Genomic DNA, 16,154 nt, shown 5'->3' with positions numbered 1-16,154 from the left:
CTTTGGTGGTATTTCTCTGCCTATCGACAATATTCCCCTCTGCCAAAGTCTGTATGTGCTCATTGATTGCACAGTTTCGAATTGCGCCTCATACCAGTCAAGTTGTAACGTTTTTGTCCCTCTACCTACGCCTTTTTTTTTTCTTGCTGAGCACTTTTCCTTTTCCACCTATGTTAGGTTTGCAACATCCATCTATTGGCTCTACCCTAACACACAATCTTCCTACACTGTATTGCTTTTAATTTTCTCATTTTAATGCTCATTGTCTAAGCTCTTCGATGTTGCATTTTTGCGAAGACTTTCATCGTCTCTAATAGAGCCAAACTTTATTGTGTCCTGTTCAATGGCAAGGGCTAACCAGCCATATATTGAGTCATAAATGCCCTTGCCAGCTATGTATGTGGTGCACGTCAGTCAAGATGGCATAGAATGGCATACATTACTCCGGTGGGCGACCTCGCGTTTCCGGTGACATATGCGGGACCCACCAAAGAGGGCCCGCCCGCCCCGTCTCGTTTTTGACTACGGCGACCCTCCCCGCGCGCCAAAACGCCATTCACAACCGTTCGAAATCGGTCTGCGCGGGAGCTCTGCCCTGTTTCATTCCCGCTACATTAGGCTGTTTATCGATGATTGACATTTTGTGAAATAAGCTTAAGCAGCAGTCCCTTAGTCCGAGAATACTTTTCCTTGCCTGAAGCGACGGGTTTCATGATTATTTTTGCTCTGATAGCCTCCGTAGTAGAATCTGCTTCATGCCTTTCAGGGCTTCATCATCTCCGAGTTTGGACTGCACAAAGCTTGGCTTCCAGTAACGGATCCTCCATGACAGCTTGGGCGCTCACATTACTTGCTATGGGGTATGTATGTATTTATATATAACTAGTATAAGTTCTTTAAGTATTATAGGGATTTCTACTTACTAGCTGCAAAATGACATACTGTATACTAACACCATATATATCAGGGATTAATTGAATTATGGCATCTGGTTTATCTACAAATTGAGAATGAACTAATGATTTTTAACTCACAAAAACTGTAGATTGGGATGCAAGGAGATCCATATCGGCGGCCGAAACACAAAGTTGGTATTTAGTACTACTCTTTTATTTCTTTCAGACACTCATATTCGTCACCAATGTCCTATTCTCTGCCTGAGTTTTCCTACTGTCATGGCGTTTTTTTATCAGTAACGTTTGGTGAGTTTGCATGTGTGTTCAGATAACGCTGGAATCGTTTCTTATTATTGTGTCTGGAACAAAGCTGTTCTACATCTTACTCATCCACGCTGGTTTTTTCGGAGGAAATTATTGTTCTTATGAGAACACTTATGTTGCCACAACTACAGCGGAGCCTCAGAAGGGACGAACTCCTGCGGCCTCTTCAGTTTAGTGTTAGATTGTCCATAGAGTGTTGATAATAGCTTGTAGTCTACCAGTAGATGGGCTGTTTAGTGTGACTAGTAAATTAATGCATGCGAGAGATAAAGAGCAGAGTAGCTTTGAATTTGAGCAAAATTATGTTAAGTTTTGTTTGGCAATATCGTAGGTTCATTGTTTACTGAGTGAAGTTGGGTTTCTATACACTGCTTGCAAGTCATTGTCATAGCAGAATACAGGAATCAAAGTTATTGTATGATGGTCATCAAGTTGCGGCTCTGTTATATGTAAATCTTGTACCATTATCATGGAAACTTGTTAATGTTGGAATAAAAAAGCATGTTCTACCTTCAAAGTTTCTCGCTACGGACCTTTTCATGATTGAATAATGGGCAAATAATGTTTTATGAATCGTTACTTAGTCATAAAGGAACGCAAAAGGAAGGAAAAGCAGCCGAGGCGAAAGAATATAATGTTCCATTTATCAAACACTCTGATTTCCTTGGAACTTTCTGCAGGGCATCAGATTTTTTATCACAAATTTATGACAAGTTTGTTCAGTGCTTTCTGTTAATTGCACTCATCACCAAATACTTTCCTTTGTGGATCTGTTGGTCTAGGGACTTTACAGCACAGTTGATTTGAGGAATCATTCTGTACTGTACTCTTATTTAATAATGGACAACAAAGCTTATTGCTTTAAATTGGATGTCCCACCACATAATGACATGTTTGAATCAAATGGTTATTATATCTGATGAACAGTAGGCCCCTTCCGTCGGATATTACAGGAGAATATATGAGCCTTTTTCTAATCAAACCACAATTTGCTTATGATTGACACGCAACACTTTGTGCTTCAGTTTAGCTTTACGGGTTAACTTGGAAATGGATTCAGAGTCCAGCATTAGTACTAATAGTTTTTGGGTGGAAATAACAAAATTTCAATTTTGATAACCTATGAATAGAGTTATACATTATACTAGCCGGAGACTCTAAGCTCAAATATATTTTTAAATAGACTTCTTATTTATATTAAAAAATAAAAAGCATATATTTATAAGATAGATATATTTTAAATGCACTTATTCTTTATATTAAAAAGTAAAAAGCATATATCTATGAGATAGATTTATGTATTGTTTTTATTATTAATAATTATTAAAATTTTATATATCAATTGTATATCTAATATAGAAGGAATTACAATTACAAATTCCCTTAATACCTTCTTTTAAAAGTTCTCTGTATATCATGTTATTGATATTAAGAATGGAATAACTTATACTATCTTTTTATTAAAAGTGGAAAAAAATTTCACATTATCTTCTTTTACATAACACAAATAAAAAAATATACTATTTAATATAAACATTGAAATTTTATTTATAGCTAACCTAATTTTTTTTACTAATGCATATATTTTAAAATACTTCATCTTAATTGAACATAAAATGAATTAAACTAGTATAGCAACATGAGAAAGGAATGCCATAGTGAATCTGGGTGATATATTATTTGAAAATAATAAACGTGTTGAATGCTTCTTAGGAAACCAATAAAGGATCCATTAAATATGGTTTATAAATAATGTATTCAGATGATCTTAGAAATGGTTAATTAATAATGGAAAGCCTTAATGTCCAGTAGCATCTAGTCAACACTTGCTCATAAGGAAATGAGGTAATTATATGGTTTATAGACAAAACCACATTCTTAAATAGATGCATATTAAGAAGACAATTTGAAATTGCAAATTGAGAAAAATTTGAAAAAAAAAACCTTGTTTGACGAAGAAGATGTTAAGACAAATGTGGATATTATCACCACAACTAATGATGCGAAATTAAAACGTAGGATTCAATTTCTAGAAATGGATTATGTTAATAGGTTAATGTCACATCATGATAAATTAAATCTTCTATGGAGTGCAAAACATGGATAGGAAAAACAAAGAGTTTGAGTTAGATTTTGATTGAGATTCAAAACTTGAAACTTGGTTTAGGGCTAGTAAGGGTTTTGCTAGATCCAAGTATGTTATATTAAGGAGCAATGATGATCTTGTCATTAAAATAAAGTAAAATTTGGTACGCAATTAGTGTGAATGTGATGTGGGGATTTCAACAAAACGGACAACTAATACTCATTCTTTCTCTTAATAAGACGTTGAATTTTTTCCACTTTGATAGGAAAACCCATTTCACTTTTTCTAATTCTCTTTGAATTCCAAATATAACATTTTTGTCAAAAAAAACGGTTTGAATTGTGGCACCATTCATATCCTAGGCTAAGTAAAACAATGGATTCTAGAGTTTCATAATTCTTCCACAAAGCCCCCAATATATGTTTGTGATAGTGATAACTCTTCTATCCCTGGCAAGATTATGACATTTTGTTTTGAATTGTTGTGTTATCCATAGCCTAAGAAAATTGAAATGATGGATTCTATAGTTTCATGCATGTTTGATAAGGCCCCTTGATTTATATTTGTGATGGATATAGCTAGGATGATGACTTTGGCGTCTTCAACAAGGGTATGACACCATTTTCTATTATGTACCTCCTCCAATCGGTTAGAAAACTCTTGCACTGGATCCTAATTTGAATCCCGATCAGATTATCTACATTGCAATTGAAATGACAATACATGCCAAATCTTCATTGCATCACAACCAATATGACAATTTTTTTCTCTAGACTAAATTTCCACTAAAGTATCTTGTTTTATACTATAACCAAACCTCATTGTCATAATATGCTTTAAATCACATTGCTTTAGGAAAAAATACAAGTAACATAAATTATAAAATAAATAAATTGTAGGAAGTGATTGACATTTGATATGAAAGATATTGATATAGTATAAATTAAGCTAATCAATTTATCTTAAAGTTTTAAAAAATAAGGAAACCAAAGTGACATTTAACCGCAAAAGCAAAAGTAGAATAATTTTTTCCATTAAGACAAAGTATTCGAGTAGGCTTTGACTTGCTCATATTTTAACAAATAAAACATTTTGAACTAATAATATCAATGGTCAATCATACATAGCTAGCATTTTGGTGAGAATAGATTGTATCCATTCAATTCAGTTTTTTTAGCTGATCCCACTTGAGGGTTGAGTAATAGCATGCACTATTTTTGTATTTTTCATTATGAGAATAAGGAAGTGTTGTACAAATTGAAGAGCTAGGGGAGACCAACTGCTCATTTAAACATGTTCACTAGGGGATAAGAAAAACAAAACTCAACAACTAAATACAACAACATACAAAGCGAAAAACAAGATAGGAGAACAATGGATTTAACATATCGAGAATTCATTAATAATGATATATCTAGAGACCTTTACTGTGTATATGTTATGAGGATTATGTCCAACATTTCAGATCAGACATCACAAAACCATCATTAGATTGGTCTCTATCCCAGCAATCAAGGGCTCCAGAGCATTTGTTCCAACCAAGGCTCCAAGACTAGTAACTCAACCCACATCTGTTGCTGGGCTCCAGAGCGTTTGTCCAACCAAGGCACCAGGACTAGTAACTCAACCCACTAAGGGCTCTAGAGCATTTGTCCAACCAAGGCTATGGGACTAGTAACTCAACCCAAGATGTTATAGGGCTCCGAGCGTTTGTCCAACCAAGGTTCCAAGAAGTAGTAACTCAACCCAAGGTAAGGAAACATAAGAACCAACCAAAATAAAATAAGGAAATAAACCCACAATCTCCATGGCTATCCTGAAAATGGCAAGGCTAGGAAATCCACTGTCAATCTAGGAAATCCTCCATGCTAGTGACAAAGCATGACCAATAATCCACATGCATATGCCATGCATGCCAAAAATAGTGAGGAAAACATACATGCAACTCGATACCTTCAAGAAACTCCCGATGTAGTCGCTGATCCCGATATCTTGTTGCACTTTCTTGCTCTTCCTTTGCCTTCTCGCTCCAAAAATCCAAGTATGCCACACCCTCCAAGAGTGCTCAAGAAAACTCTAAGTATCAAAGAATATGAGGGAGAAAGAGAATAATGAGAGAGCCTCAACAATGAACTAAAAAAACGTTACCAACTAATCCTTAGAAGCATTTTTATATATGCGGCCTCTATTTTCTCCATTTTCCATTATTTTCCTTCAATTTTCTCTTCACATACAACCTGCTACCTTTCACTTCCCTTTTCTCCTAATTTCCATTATTTTCATAAATAAATGTACCAAAAATGTCATTTTGTCTTTCTAAAGCCTTAGCCATTGCCTTTTTCAATTTCCTTGGCCATTAATAACCAAATGAACAACCACACTAGGATGTCTTGCCCAACATTTATCTTGGAATAAGTGTCCCATCAATCGTGGTTTCTATTTTTCCTTTATTAACTTTTATTTGTTTAAAATAGCAACAAGAAATGCTAAATATAGAAGTGCTAAAAATAGCACTGCCATAAATAGCATTTTGGGATACCTTCCTATTTTAGTTAGTCCTTGAACTAAAATAGAGAAGTAAAAATTCGAATTTGATCTTAGCAGCTATTTGTAAAACAATTAATTAATTCATCTTGAGTTAATTAGTTGTAGAAAATCAAACATGAAGTCTTATGAGCTAATTCTTTTTGTAATCTGAACATATTTCCACTTGTATGATAATACAGAGATTGGGGTTTTAGGCTGAGGCTTTCCCTGGGTTATACTTCTGTGTTAATGTGTGATTTATTTCTCATTCTCAGTTATATGTGTTCTAATTGATCTTGCTCATATTTGATTAAGCTTCCGCAAAGTTTGTTGTAGAAGTAGATCTTGTATTTTGCTTTAGTATATTGCATACTCTGTTGATCTACAGTGGGAATTTCTACATGGTATCAGAGCAAAAGTGATCAAAGGAGATAACTGTATACAAGAAGGGAGAAGTTTGAAGTTTGAGGTTCCTGAATATAGAAATTGAGTTCTTATCACATCTCAATTTCACCAATGGCGTTCAACGGTTTAAGACTCGAGTATGCCTTTGATGGCAGCGCGAATTATATAGCCTGGAAGGATCACATGGAAGCAGTGTTAAAGGATAATGGTCTAAAGGACTTCATTGATCAAGAAGTCCCCAAGTCGACTAATGCTACAGAATTGGCGGAATGGAAGAAATGTGTGGATAGAGCAAGGAGAATCCTTCTGGAGGGAGTTCGAGACCACATAGTCTCGAGTCTCCATGGGAAGGAGACACCGTTTTTGATGTGGAAAACATTGAAAGATATATATTAGAATAATAGCAATCAGAGGAAGCTAGCGCTGAAAGACAAGCTTCAGAAAATCAAGTGTGAAAAGGGCGACACGATCTCTACATATTTGAACAAGCTCACCACCTGCAGGGATGAGCTTGGAATTGGGATCACGGCAGCCGATGATGACATGGTGAGTCTTGCACTCCTCGGTCTTCCTGAGAGTTGGCATAGCTACCAAGACTCAGTTAATGGAAGAGAAAAACTGCCAGATTAGGAACGACTTTGGTCGGATTTGATGCAGGAGGAAATAAGAAGAAGCACCAGAGATGGATCCTCATCAAAGCAAGATGATGAGGAAAATATAGCCTTAGCGAGTAAGGTGAGGAAAGGGAAAGGGAAGGCATCCCATCCCAAATCCGGTTCTTCCCATGGTGGGAAGAAGTTTGACAAATCGAAAGTGCGATTTTTTCATTGTCATGAAGTGGGCCATTATGCTACAAATTGTCCACAGAAGAAATCCAAGAAGGGATCCTCGAAGGGATCTGATGTTGAGGCACTGACCTCACAGTTTAAGTTGGATTTCTCTCTTATTGCATGCATGGTTTCATCCATGGTGGGATGTTTGTGGTACCTGGACAGTGGAGCTTCATTCCACATGTTAGGTGACAAGAATCTTTTCAGTACCTTGGAGGAGAATGATCTCCAGATGCGGATCGAGATGGGTGAAGGTACGGTTGTGTTTCAGAGGGAGCATGGAGCTCCTCTCACCCTGACTGATGTAAAGTATGTACCAGGTCTGAAGAAGAATCTTGTGTCTGTCGCTATGCTAGAAGATAAAGGTTATGATGTAGTCTTTAGTAAAGAAAAGGTATTCCTGAGGCATATCAGCACTGGACAGACAAAACGAATTGGGATTCGAGTAAAGAATCTCTACAAGCTGGAGGTAGACCACTGTGCTGCATTGAGTTCCAAAGCTGAGATGGTGAAAAGGCAAGATGTTGGCGAGCTATGGCATAAAGAATGGGCCACTTGCACCATGGAGCCCTGAAGATCATGCAGTAGATTTCTACCAGACTTCCTAAGGGAAAATTGGAGTAGACAAATACATGCAAAGGTTGTACCTTGGGTAAGCATGTGAAATCTTCCTTTCCTGATCGAGACAGTAGAGCTGGAGCAATCTTGGAGCGAGTTCACTCAGATGTTTGTGGACCCTTCTCTACAGCCTCCACCGCTAAACAAAGGTACTATGTTATTTTTATTGATGATTTTTCTCGTAAATGCTGGATCTACTTTATGCAAAAGAAGGATCAAAACTTCTTGAGGTTTTGTGAGTTTAAAGCGTTGGCAAAGAAAGAATCTGGAAAGAAAATAAAAGCCTTGCGTAGCGACAATGGTGGAGAGTATGTCTTCCAATAGTTTAAAGACTTCTGCGCTGCAGAAGGAATTAAACGGGAATTGATGGCACCCCATAACCCACAGTAGAATGGGGTGGTCGAAAGGAAGAACAGATCGATTGTGGGAGTAGCTCGAGCGATGTTGCATGAACAAAGCCTACCACTGCATTTGTGGGCTGAGGCATGTAATACAACAGTATACTTGCAGAATAGAAGCCCGCACCGTATACTGGGAATGAAGACACCTATGGAGGCCTTTTTCTGGGAAGCGACCAAATGTGAGTCACTTTTGAATCTTTGGATCATCAGTTTACTATCATGTGACCAAAGATGCCCAGAAGAATCTAGATCCAAAAACTGAGTTGGGAATACTTGTGGGGTACACTGATACACCCCACAACTATCGGGTGTACTTGCCTACCAATCAGAGGATAGTGGTGCGCAGGGATCTGAAGTTCGACGAGCAGAAATCCATGCAAGTATCACTTGAGAGGGAGCTCAAGTTGCATGCAGAGGAGGAACTTTCAGTTCCTGAGGAGGAGGAGCCTCAGATTGATGCGGAGCAGCGACATGCAGAGGATCCGGGAGTGGATACATCCACTCACGCTGAGACTTCCAGAGATGGGCGGAAACGTAAGGGAAGCTGACAGGTTGATGTTGGATGCGTGGGAGAGTGTGGGACAACCATCTTCTCAGCGCAGACAAAGGAGGTCACCTGAGCGGTACACTGGGTACATGGACCTGGTTGGGGAGTGTGTAGATACCGAACCTTCTTCATTCGAGGAGGCAATGCAGCAACCAGCGTGGGTTGATGCAATGGTAGTGGAGTACGACTCTATAATTCAGAACAGTGTGTGGGATGTTGTCCCAAGACCTCAGGACAAGTCAGTGGTGAGTTCCAGATGGCTTTACAAGGTAAAGCAGGCAGCTGATGGAAGTGTTGAGAAACATAAGGCAAGGTTTGTTTCCCGTGGTTTCTCACAGGTCGAGGGGATCGACTATGATGAGAACTTTTCTCTTGTAGCAAGGTACTCATCTATCAGATTGATGTTGGCACTATCATCTCAGATGGGTTGGAAGATCCATCAGATAGACGTGAAGACAACATTCCTCAATGGCAAGATTGAGGAGGAGGTGTACATTGAACAACCAGAGGGTTTCGAGACCTTTGATCGTGAGTCGCATGTGTGCCGACTCAAGAGGGCTTTGTATGGACTGAAGCAAGCACCCCGTGCTTGGTACACCATGATCGACAGCTATTTCACCGGGTTGGGCTTCACCAAGAGTGAAGCAGATGCGAACCTTTACCACATCATGGTAGAAGGTAAGCCATTGATCATTGTTCTTTATGTCGATGATCTGATTTTGACAGGTGATGATCAACTGATCCAGTTTTGCAAGGAGTACCTTGCAAGAGAGTTCGAAATGAAAGATATGGGTCTTATGCACTACTTTCTAGGCATATAGGTGTGGCATAAAGATGGTGAAGTATTTGTGTCTCAAGGCAAGTATGCCAATGAGATACTAAGGCGCTTTCACATGGAGAAGTGCAAGTCCATGTAGACTCCTCTAGCTGGGAACTAGAGGAAGGAGGATGCTACTTCAGGTGAGGTAGTAGCTACTACTGTTTATCGACAACTAGTGGGTTCACTTATTTGTCTGGTAAACAAACGACCCGACTTATGCTTTGTAGTGAACCAGCTGAGTCAAGCTATGGTTCAGCCTACCAAGCTGTTTTGGAAGGCAGCGAAGCATGCGCTGAGATACCTCAGAGGCACATCTCAGTTTGGATTGTGGTATAGACGGACAGAGGGAGTGAATCTTCAGGGATTCACAGATGCGGATTGGGCAGGGAGTCCATCAGACAGGAAGAGCACTTCTAGAGGAATCTTCAACCATGGTTCAACTGCAGTTTCCTGGTACAGCAGGAAATAGAGGTCAGTTGCACTTAGCTCAACAGAGGCTGAATACATGGCTGCTAGTCACGCTGCATTTAGGCAACTGAATACATGGCTGCTAGTCACGCTGTTAATCAGTTTGGTTTTGGTTTGTCGATTCCACTTCCTTAACCGTACTTGGGGAGTTGAATCATATCATACTAAATCTCTGTCACATGTTTACCCTGGTAGGCTGGTTAGCTTAGGTAAATGTGGGAGGAGGGTGTTACATTTCCTTAATCACGTTATTACATTGATAATCCCACCAATCTATAAGAACCTTTGGGATGCCATGCAAATTCTTCAAAGCGAGAGGAGTAACTTATGGAAAACCAATATCTTAACATTTCTAATCTAATACTTCTACATATACCTTCCCACTAGGGACATTGCTATGGTGTTCAGAAGGACAACAACATTTCCAACTTTTTTTGGGTGCATTCAAGGTACATACCCCCCAAATATGGCAAGATGAGAGAGTTTCAGAGCATGCAAGTTGGCACAAACAATTCAAATGGAAAAAGTGACAAGAACAATCTTTTTTCGTGCCCCTTTATACTAATTTTCCAATGACACATGTGAGGGTCTCCTTGGTTGGAACAAATGCTCTGGAGCCCTTGATTGCTGGGATAGAGACCAATCTAATGATGGTTTTGTGATGTCTGATCTGAAATGTTGGACATAATCCTCATACCATATACACAGTAAAGGTCTCTAGATATATCAATATTAATGAATTCTCGATATGTTAAATCCATTGTTCTCCTATCTTGTTTTTCGCTTTGTATGTTGTTGTATTTAGTTGTTGAGTTTTGTTTTTCTTATCCCCTAGTGAACATGTTTAAATGAGCAGTTGGTCTCCCCTAGCTCTTCAATTTGTACAACACTTCCTTATTCTCATAATGAAAAATACAAAAATAGTGCATGCTATTACTCAACCCTCAAGTGGGATCAGCTAAAAAAACTGAATTGAATGGATACAATCTATTCTCACCAAAATGCTAGCTATGTATGATTGACCATTGATATTATTAGTTCAAAATGTTTTATTTGTTAAAATATGAGCAGTCAAAGCCTACTCGAATACTTTGTCTTAATGGAAAAAATTATTCTGCTTTTGCTTTTGCGGTTAAATGTCACTTTGGTTTCCTTATTTTTTAAAACTTTAAGATAAATTGATTAGCTTAATTTATACTATATCAATATCTTTCATATCAAATGTCAATCACTTCCTACAATTTATTTATTTTATAATTTATGTTACTTGTATTTTTTCCTAAAGCAATGTGATTTAAAGCATATTATGACAATGAGGTTTGGTTATAGTATAAAACAAGATACTTTAGTGGAAATTTAGTCTAGAGAAAAAAATTGTCATATTGGTTGTGATGCAATGAAGATTTGGCATGTATTGTCATTTCAATTGCAATGTAGATAATCTGATCGGGATTCAAATTAGGATCCAGTGCAAGAGTTTTCTAACCGATTGGAGGAGGTACATAATAGAAAATGGTGTCATACCCTTGTTGAAGACGCCAAAGTCATCATCCTAGCTATATCCATCACAAATATAAATCAAGGGGCCTTATCAAACATGCATGAAACTATAGAATCCATCATTTCAATTTTCTTAGGCTATGGATAACACAACAATTCAAAACAAAATGTCATAATCTTGCCAGGGATAGAAGAGTTATCACTATCACAAACATATATTGGGGGCTTTGTGGAAGAATTATGAAAGTCTAGAATCCATTGTTTTACTTAGCCTCGGATATGAAAGATGCCACAATTCAAACCGTTTTTTTTGACAAAAATGTTATATTTGGAATTCAAAGAGAATTAGAAAAAGTGAAATGGATTTTCCTATCAAAGTGGAAAAAATTCAACGTCTTATTAAGAGAAAGAATGAGTATTAGTTGTCCATTTTGTTGAAATCCCCACATCACATTCACACTAATTGCGTAACAAATTTTACTTTATTTTAATGACAAGATCATCATTGCTCCTTAATATAACATACTTGGATCTAGCAAAACCCTTACTAGCCCTAAACCAAGTTTCAAGTTTTGAATCTCAATCAAAATCTAACTCAAACTCTTTGTTTTTCCTATCCATGTTTTGCACTCCATAGAAGATTTAATTTATCATGATGTGACATTAACCTATTAACATAATCCATTTCTAGAAATTGAATCCTACGTCTTAATTTCGCATCATTAGTTGTGGTGATAATATCCACATTTGTCTTAACATCTTCTTCGTCAAACAAGGTTTTTTTTTTCAATTTTTTCTCAATTTGCAATTTCAAATTGTCTTCTTAATATGCATCTATTTAAGAATGTGGTTTTGTCTATAAACCATATAATTACCTCATTTCCTTATGAGCAAGTGTTGACTAGATGCTACTGGACATTAAGGCTTTCCATTATTAATTAACCATTTCTAAGATCATCTGAATACATTATTTATAAACCATATTTAATGGATCCTTTATTGGTTTCCTAAGAAGCATTCAACACATTTATTATTTTCAAATAATGTATCACCCAGATTCACTATGGCATTCCTTTCTCATGTTGCTATACTAGTTTAATTCATTTTATGTTCAATTAAGATGAAGTATTTTAAAATATATGCATTAGTAAAAAAAATTAGGTTAGCTATAAATAAAATTTCAATGTTTATATTAAATAGTATATTTTTTTATTTGTGTTATGTAAAAAAAGATAATGTGAAATTTTTTTCCACTTTTAATAAAAAGATAGTATAAGTTATTCCATTCTTAATATCAATAACATGATATACAGAGAACTTTTAAAGGAAGGTATTAAGGGAATTTGTAATTGTAATTCCTTCTATATTAGATATACAATTGATATATAAAATTTTAATAATTATTAATAATAAAAACAATACATAAATCTATCTCATAGATATATGCTTTTTACTTTTTAATATAAAGAATAAGTGCATTTAAAATATATCTATCTTATAAATATATGCTTTTTATTTTTTAATATAAATAAGAAGTCTATTTAAAAATATATTTGAGCTTAGAGTCTCCGGCTAGTATAATGTATAACTCTATTCATAGGTTATCAAAATTGAAATTTTGTTATTTCCACCCAAAAACTCAAAATTGAAATTTTGTTATTTCCACCCAAAAACTATTAGTACTAATGCTGGACTCTGAATCCATTTCCAAGTTAACCCGTAAAGCTAAACTGAAGCACAAAGTGTTGCGTGTCAATCATAAGCAAATTGTGGTTTGATTAGAAAAAGGCGCAGATATTCTCCTGTAATATCCGACGGAAGGGGCCTACTGTTCATCAGATATAATAACCATTTGATTCAAACATGTCATTATGTGGTGGGACATCCAATTTAAAGCAATAAGCTTTGTTGTCCATTATTAAATAAGAGTACAGTACAGAATGATTCCTCAAATCAACTGTGCTGTAAAGTCCCTAGACCAACAGATCCACAAAGGAAAGTATTTGGTGATGAGTGCAATTAACAGAAAGCACTGAACAGACTTGTCATAAATTTGTGATAAAAAATCTGATGCCCTGCAGAAAGTTCCAAGGAAATCAGAGTGTTTGATAAATGGAACATTATATTCTTTCGCTTGGGCTGCTTTTCCTTCCTTTTGCGTTCCTTTATGACTAAGTAACGATTCATAAAACATTATTTGCCCATTATTCAATCATGAAAAGGTCCGTAGCGAGAAACTTTTAAGGTAGAACATGCTTTTTTATTCCAACATTAACAAGTTTCCATGATAATGGTACAAGATTTACATATAACAGAGCCGCAACTTGATGACCATCATACAATAACTTTCATTCCTGTATTCTGCTATGACAATGACTTGCAAGCAGTGTATAGAAACCCAACTTCACTCAGTAAACAATGAACCTACGATATTGCCAAACAAAACTTAACATAATTTTGCTCAAATTCAAAGCTACTCTGCTCTTTATCTCTCGCATGCATTAATTTACTACTCACACTAAACAGCCCATCTACTGGTAGACTACAAGCTATTATCAACACTCTATGGACAATCTAACACTAAACTGAAGAGGCCGCAGGAGTTCATCCCTTCTGAGGCTCCGCTGTAGTTGTGGCAACATAAGTGTTCTCATAAGAACAATAATTTCCTTCGAAAAAACCAGCGTGGATGAGTAAGATGTAGAACAGCTTTGTTCCAGACACAATAATAAGAAACGATTCCAGCGTTATCTGAACACACATGCAAACTCACCAAACGTTACTGATAAAAAAACGTCATGACAGTAGGAAAACGCAGGCAGAGAATAGGACATTGGTGACGAATATGAGTGTCTGAAAGAAATAAAAGAGTAGTACTAAATACCAACTTTGTGTTTCGGCCGCCGATATGGATCTCCTTGCATCCCAATCTACAATTTTTGTGAGTTAAAAATCATTAGTTCATTCTCAATTTGTAGATAAACCAGATGCCATAATTCAATTAATCCCTCATATATATGGTGTTAGTATACAGTATGTCATTTTGTAGCTAGTAAGTAGAAATCCCTATAATACTTAAAGAACTTATACTAGTTATATATAAATACATACATACCCCATAGCAAGTAATGTGAGCGCCCAAGCTGTCATGGAGGATCCGTTACTGGAAGCCAAGCTCTGTGCAGTCCAAACTCGGAGATGATGAAGCCCTGAAAGGCATGAAGCAGCTTCTACTACGGAGGCTATCAGAGCAAAAATAATCATGAAACCCGTCGCTTCAGGCAAGGAAAAATATTCTCGGACTAAGGGACTGCTGCTTAAGCTTATTTCACAAAATGGCAATCATCGATAAACAGCCTAATGTAGCGGGAATGAAACAGGGCAGAGCTCCCGCGCAGACCGATTTCGAACGGTTGTGAATGGCGTTTTGGCGCGCGGGGAGGGTCGCCGTAGTCAAAAACGAGACGGGGCGGGCGGGCCCTCGTTGGTGGGTCCCGCGTATGTCACCGGAAACGCGAGGTCGCCCGCCGGAGTTATGTATGCCATCCTATGCCATCCTGCCTGACGTGCACCACATACATAGCTGGCAAGGGCATTTATGACTCAATATATGGCTGGTTAGCCCTTGCCCTGTTCAATAGTTGCACGAGAATAAGGTATTTTGATGTAGACGAGAAATGTGTGTAGCCTGGGATAAATTGTAGTAAAAAAATCCCAATCCTCGGAATTATCTTCTTGTTCTTGTGAAGCTATACACATTTGATTGGATAAAAAAATTAAAACCAGGTCGATTCTTCTGAGTATCCATTGAAATTTTAATACTTGATAGCTGGACATTTGAGTTTTAGTTTTCTTTGGATTGACCCAGCTGACTTCACTACACCTGACATCTTCCGTATTTCGCTATACGTGGACATGAAGGTAGTTTCCGAATTTGACTGGCCTTTTTGAAAATGTGGGTCGATTCTTCAAATCTTTGGGGTCAATTTGAGTCCGCTTGCATTGCTTCTCCTATTGCACTTCTTTATAGGAGAATGAGGTTATCAAGTACTGGTTCAGACTCCCTCTATTCTCTTTGTTGGCGTTGGATTCATAATTATAAACCAAGAAAAGGTCAACATGTTCCTTGGGAAAATGTAAGGCCTCTTCACATACCATTATCTACAAGTTTTACAAAAATTAACAGTGATAAAAGTAAAGAAGATGCCAAGGAGGAGGGGACAAAAATTGAAATTGGTTCTGAGTTGGAGGAGCCTTTAGAAAATATATTTGAGCACTAACTATTATAAGCACACATAAAGCATGCTAAAATTTTCATGCAAGTCTAAGGGATGATCGGATGTAGCGGATAGGACGATTCAAACAAAGATGTTCTTTGCTACTGCCTTCATAGATAGAGCTATGCAGGTAATGGAGATTTTTTTGTGCGGGTATCACCATTCTCTGTGCATTGAATCTCCTTTGTTATGTGGTTGAATATATTACCTTAGCAGTGAGTGTTGAATGTATTTCATCGTAATTCATGCAAATTGGTTTATTTATACATGCGAGATGATCTGTGCATTATATCCTCTCTAGTGGTGGTACTTGGTATCACTTGGCGTGTTTATATGCGTGTTGGTTTGGTCTTCATGCAATGGTTCATTTGGTGTTGGTATTAGCCTTTATACAAGTTCTATTGACTCTCTAATTCTTCATTTTTCCTTGGTGTAACATTTCGTTCAATTACAAAA

At 37.0% G+C, this 16,154-nt stretch overlaps 2 protein-coding genes across 3 annotated transcripts; one reads left to right on the top strand and one right to left on the bottom strand.

Moving 5' to 3' along the window:
* Positions 1-711: 711 nt before the first annotated feature.
* LOC149233747 (membrane protein PM19L-like) lies at positions 712-1,740 on the top strand. Its single transcript, XM_089382283.1, has 3 exons — positions 712-860; positions 1,046-1,091; positions 1,225-1,740. Exons 1-3 carry the CDS (start codon positions 712-714, stop codon positions 1,393-1,395), a joined length of 366 nt encoding a protein of 121 aa, XP_089238409.1. The 3' UTR covers positions 1,396-1,740.
* A 12,005-nt stretch (positions 1,741-13,745) lies between these two features.
* LOC149233746 (membrane protein PM19L-like) lies at positions 13,746-15,034 on the bottom strand. 2 transcript variants are annotated; one of them, XM_089376804.1, is made up of 3 exons: positions 14,537-15,034; positions 14,310-14,351; positions 13,746-14,172 (listed from the first exon to the last, which is right to left on the bottom strand). In XM_089376804.1, exons 1-3 carry the CDS (start codon positions 14,683-14,685, stop codon positions 14,169-14,171), a joined length of 195 nt encoding a protein of 64 aa, XP_089232930.1. In that variant the 5' UTR covers positions 14,686-15,034; the 3' UTR covers positions 13,746-14,168. The 2 variants fall into 2 exon arrangements, with proteins under 2 accessions (XP_089232930.1, XP_089232929.1); XM_089376803.1 differs by having other exon boundaries at positions 14,306-14,351; positions 14,537-15,027.
* Between the last annotated feature and the right edge of the window lie 1,120 nt (positions 15,035-16,154).

This window comes from Pinus tabuliformis, chromosome J, assembly GCF_031772625.1.
Source record: "Pinus tabuliformis cultivar Carrire ecotype Pingquan chromosome J, CPIR1, whole genome shotgun sequence".
NCBI classification, from domain to species: Eukaryota; Viridiplantae; Streptophyta; class Pinopsida; order Pinales; family Pinaceae; genus Pinus; species Pinus tabuliformis.
Note: the sequence above shows the minus strand (reverse complement) of the source record. Positions and strands in the feature narration are given on the sequence as shown.

Bases quoted from the DNA above. Each gene is read 5' to 3' on its own strand.
- LOC149233746 (XM_089376803.1), bottom strand. From the start codon at position 14,685: ATGATTATTTTTGCTCTGATAGCCTCCGTAGTAGAAGCTGCTTCATGC. The intron at 14,352-14,536 runs GTATGTATGTAT...CAAAAATTGTAG, and splicing joins CTCACATTACTTGCTATGGG to ATTGGGATGCAAGGAGATCC. The intron at 14,173-14,305 runs GTATTTAGTACT...ATGTGTGTTCAG, and splicing joins GCGGCCGAAACACAAAGTTG to ATAACGCTGGAATCGTTTCT.
- LOC149233747 (XM_089382283.1), top strand. From the start codon at position 712: ATGATTATTTTTGCTCTGATAGCCTCCGTAGTAGAATCTGCTTCATGC. The intron at 861-1,045 runs GTATGTATGTAT...CAAAAACTGTAG, and splicing joins CTCACATTACTTGCTATGGG to ATTGGGATGCAAGGAGATCC. The intron at 1,092-1,224 runs GTATTTAGTACT...ATGTGTGTTCAG, and splicing joins GCGGCCGAAACACAAAGTTG to ATAACGCTGGAATCGTTTCT.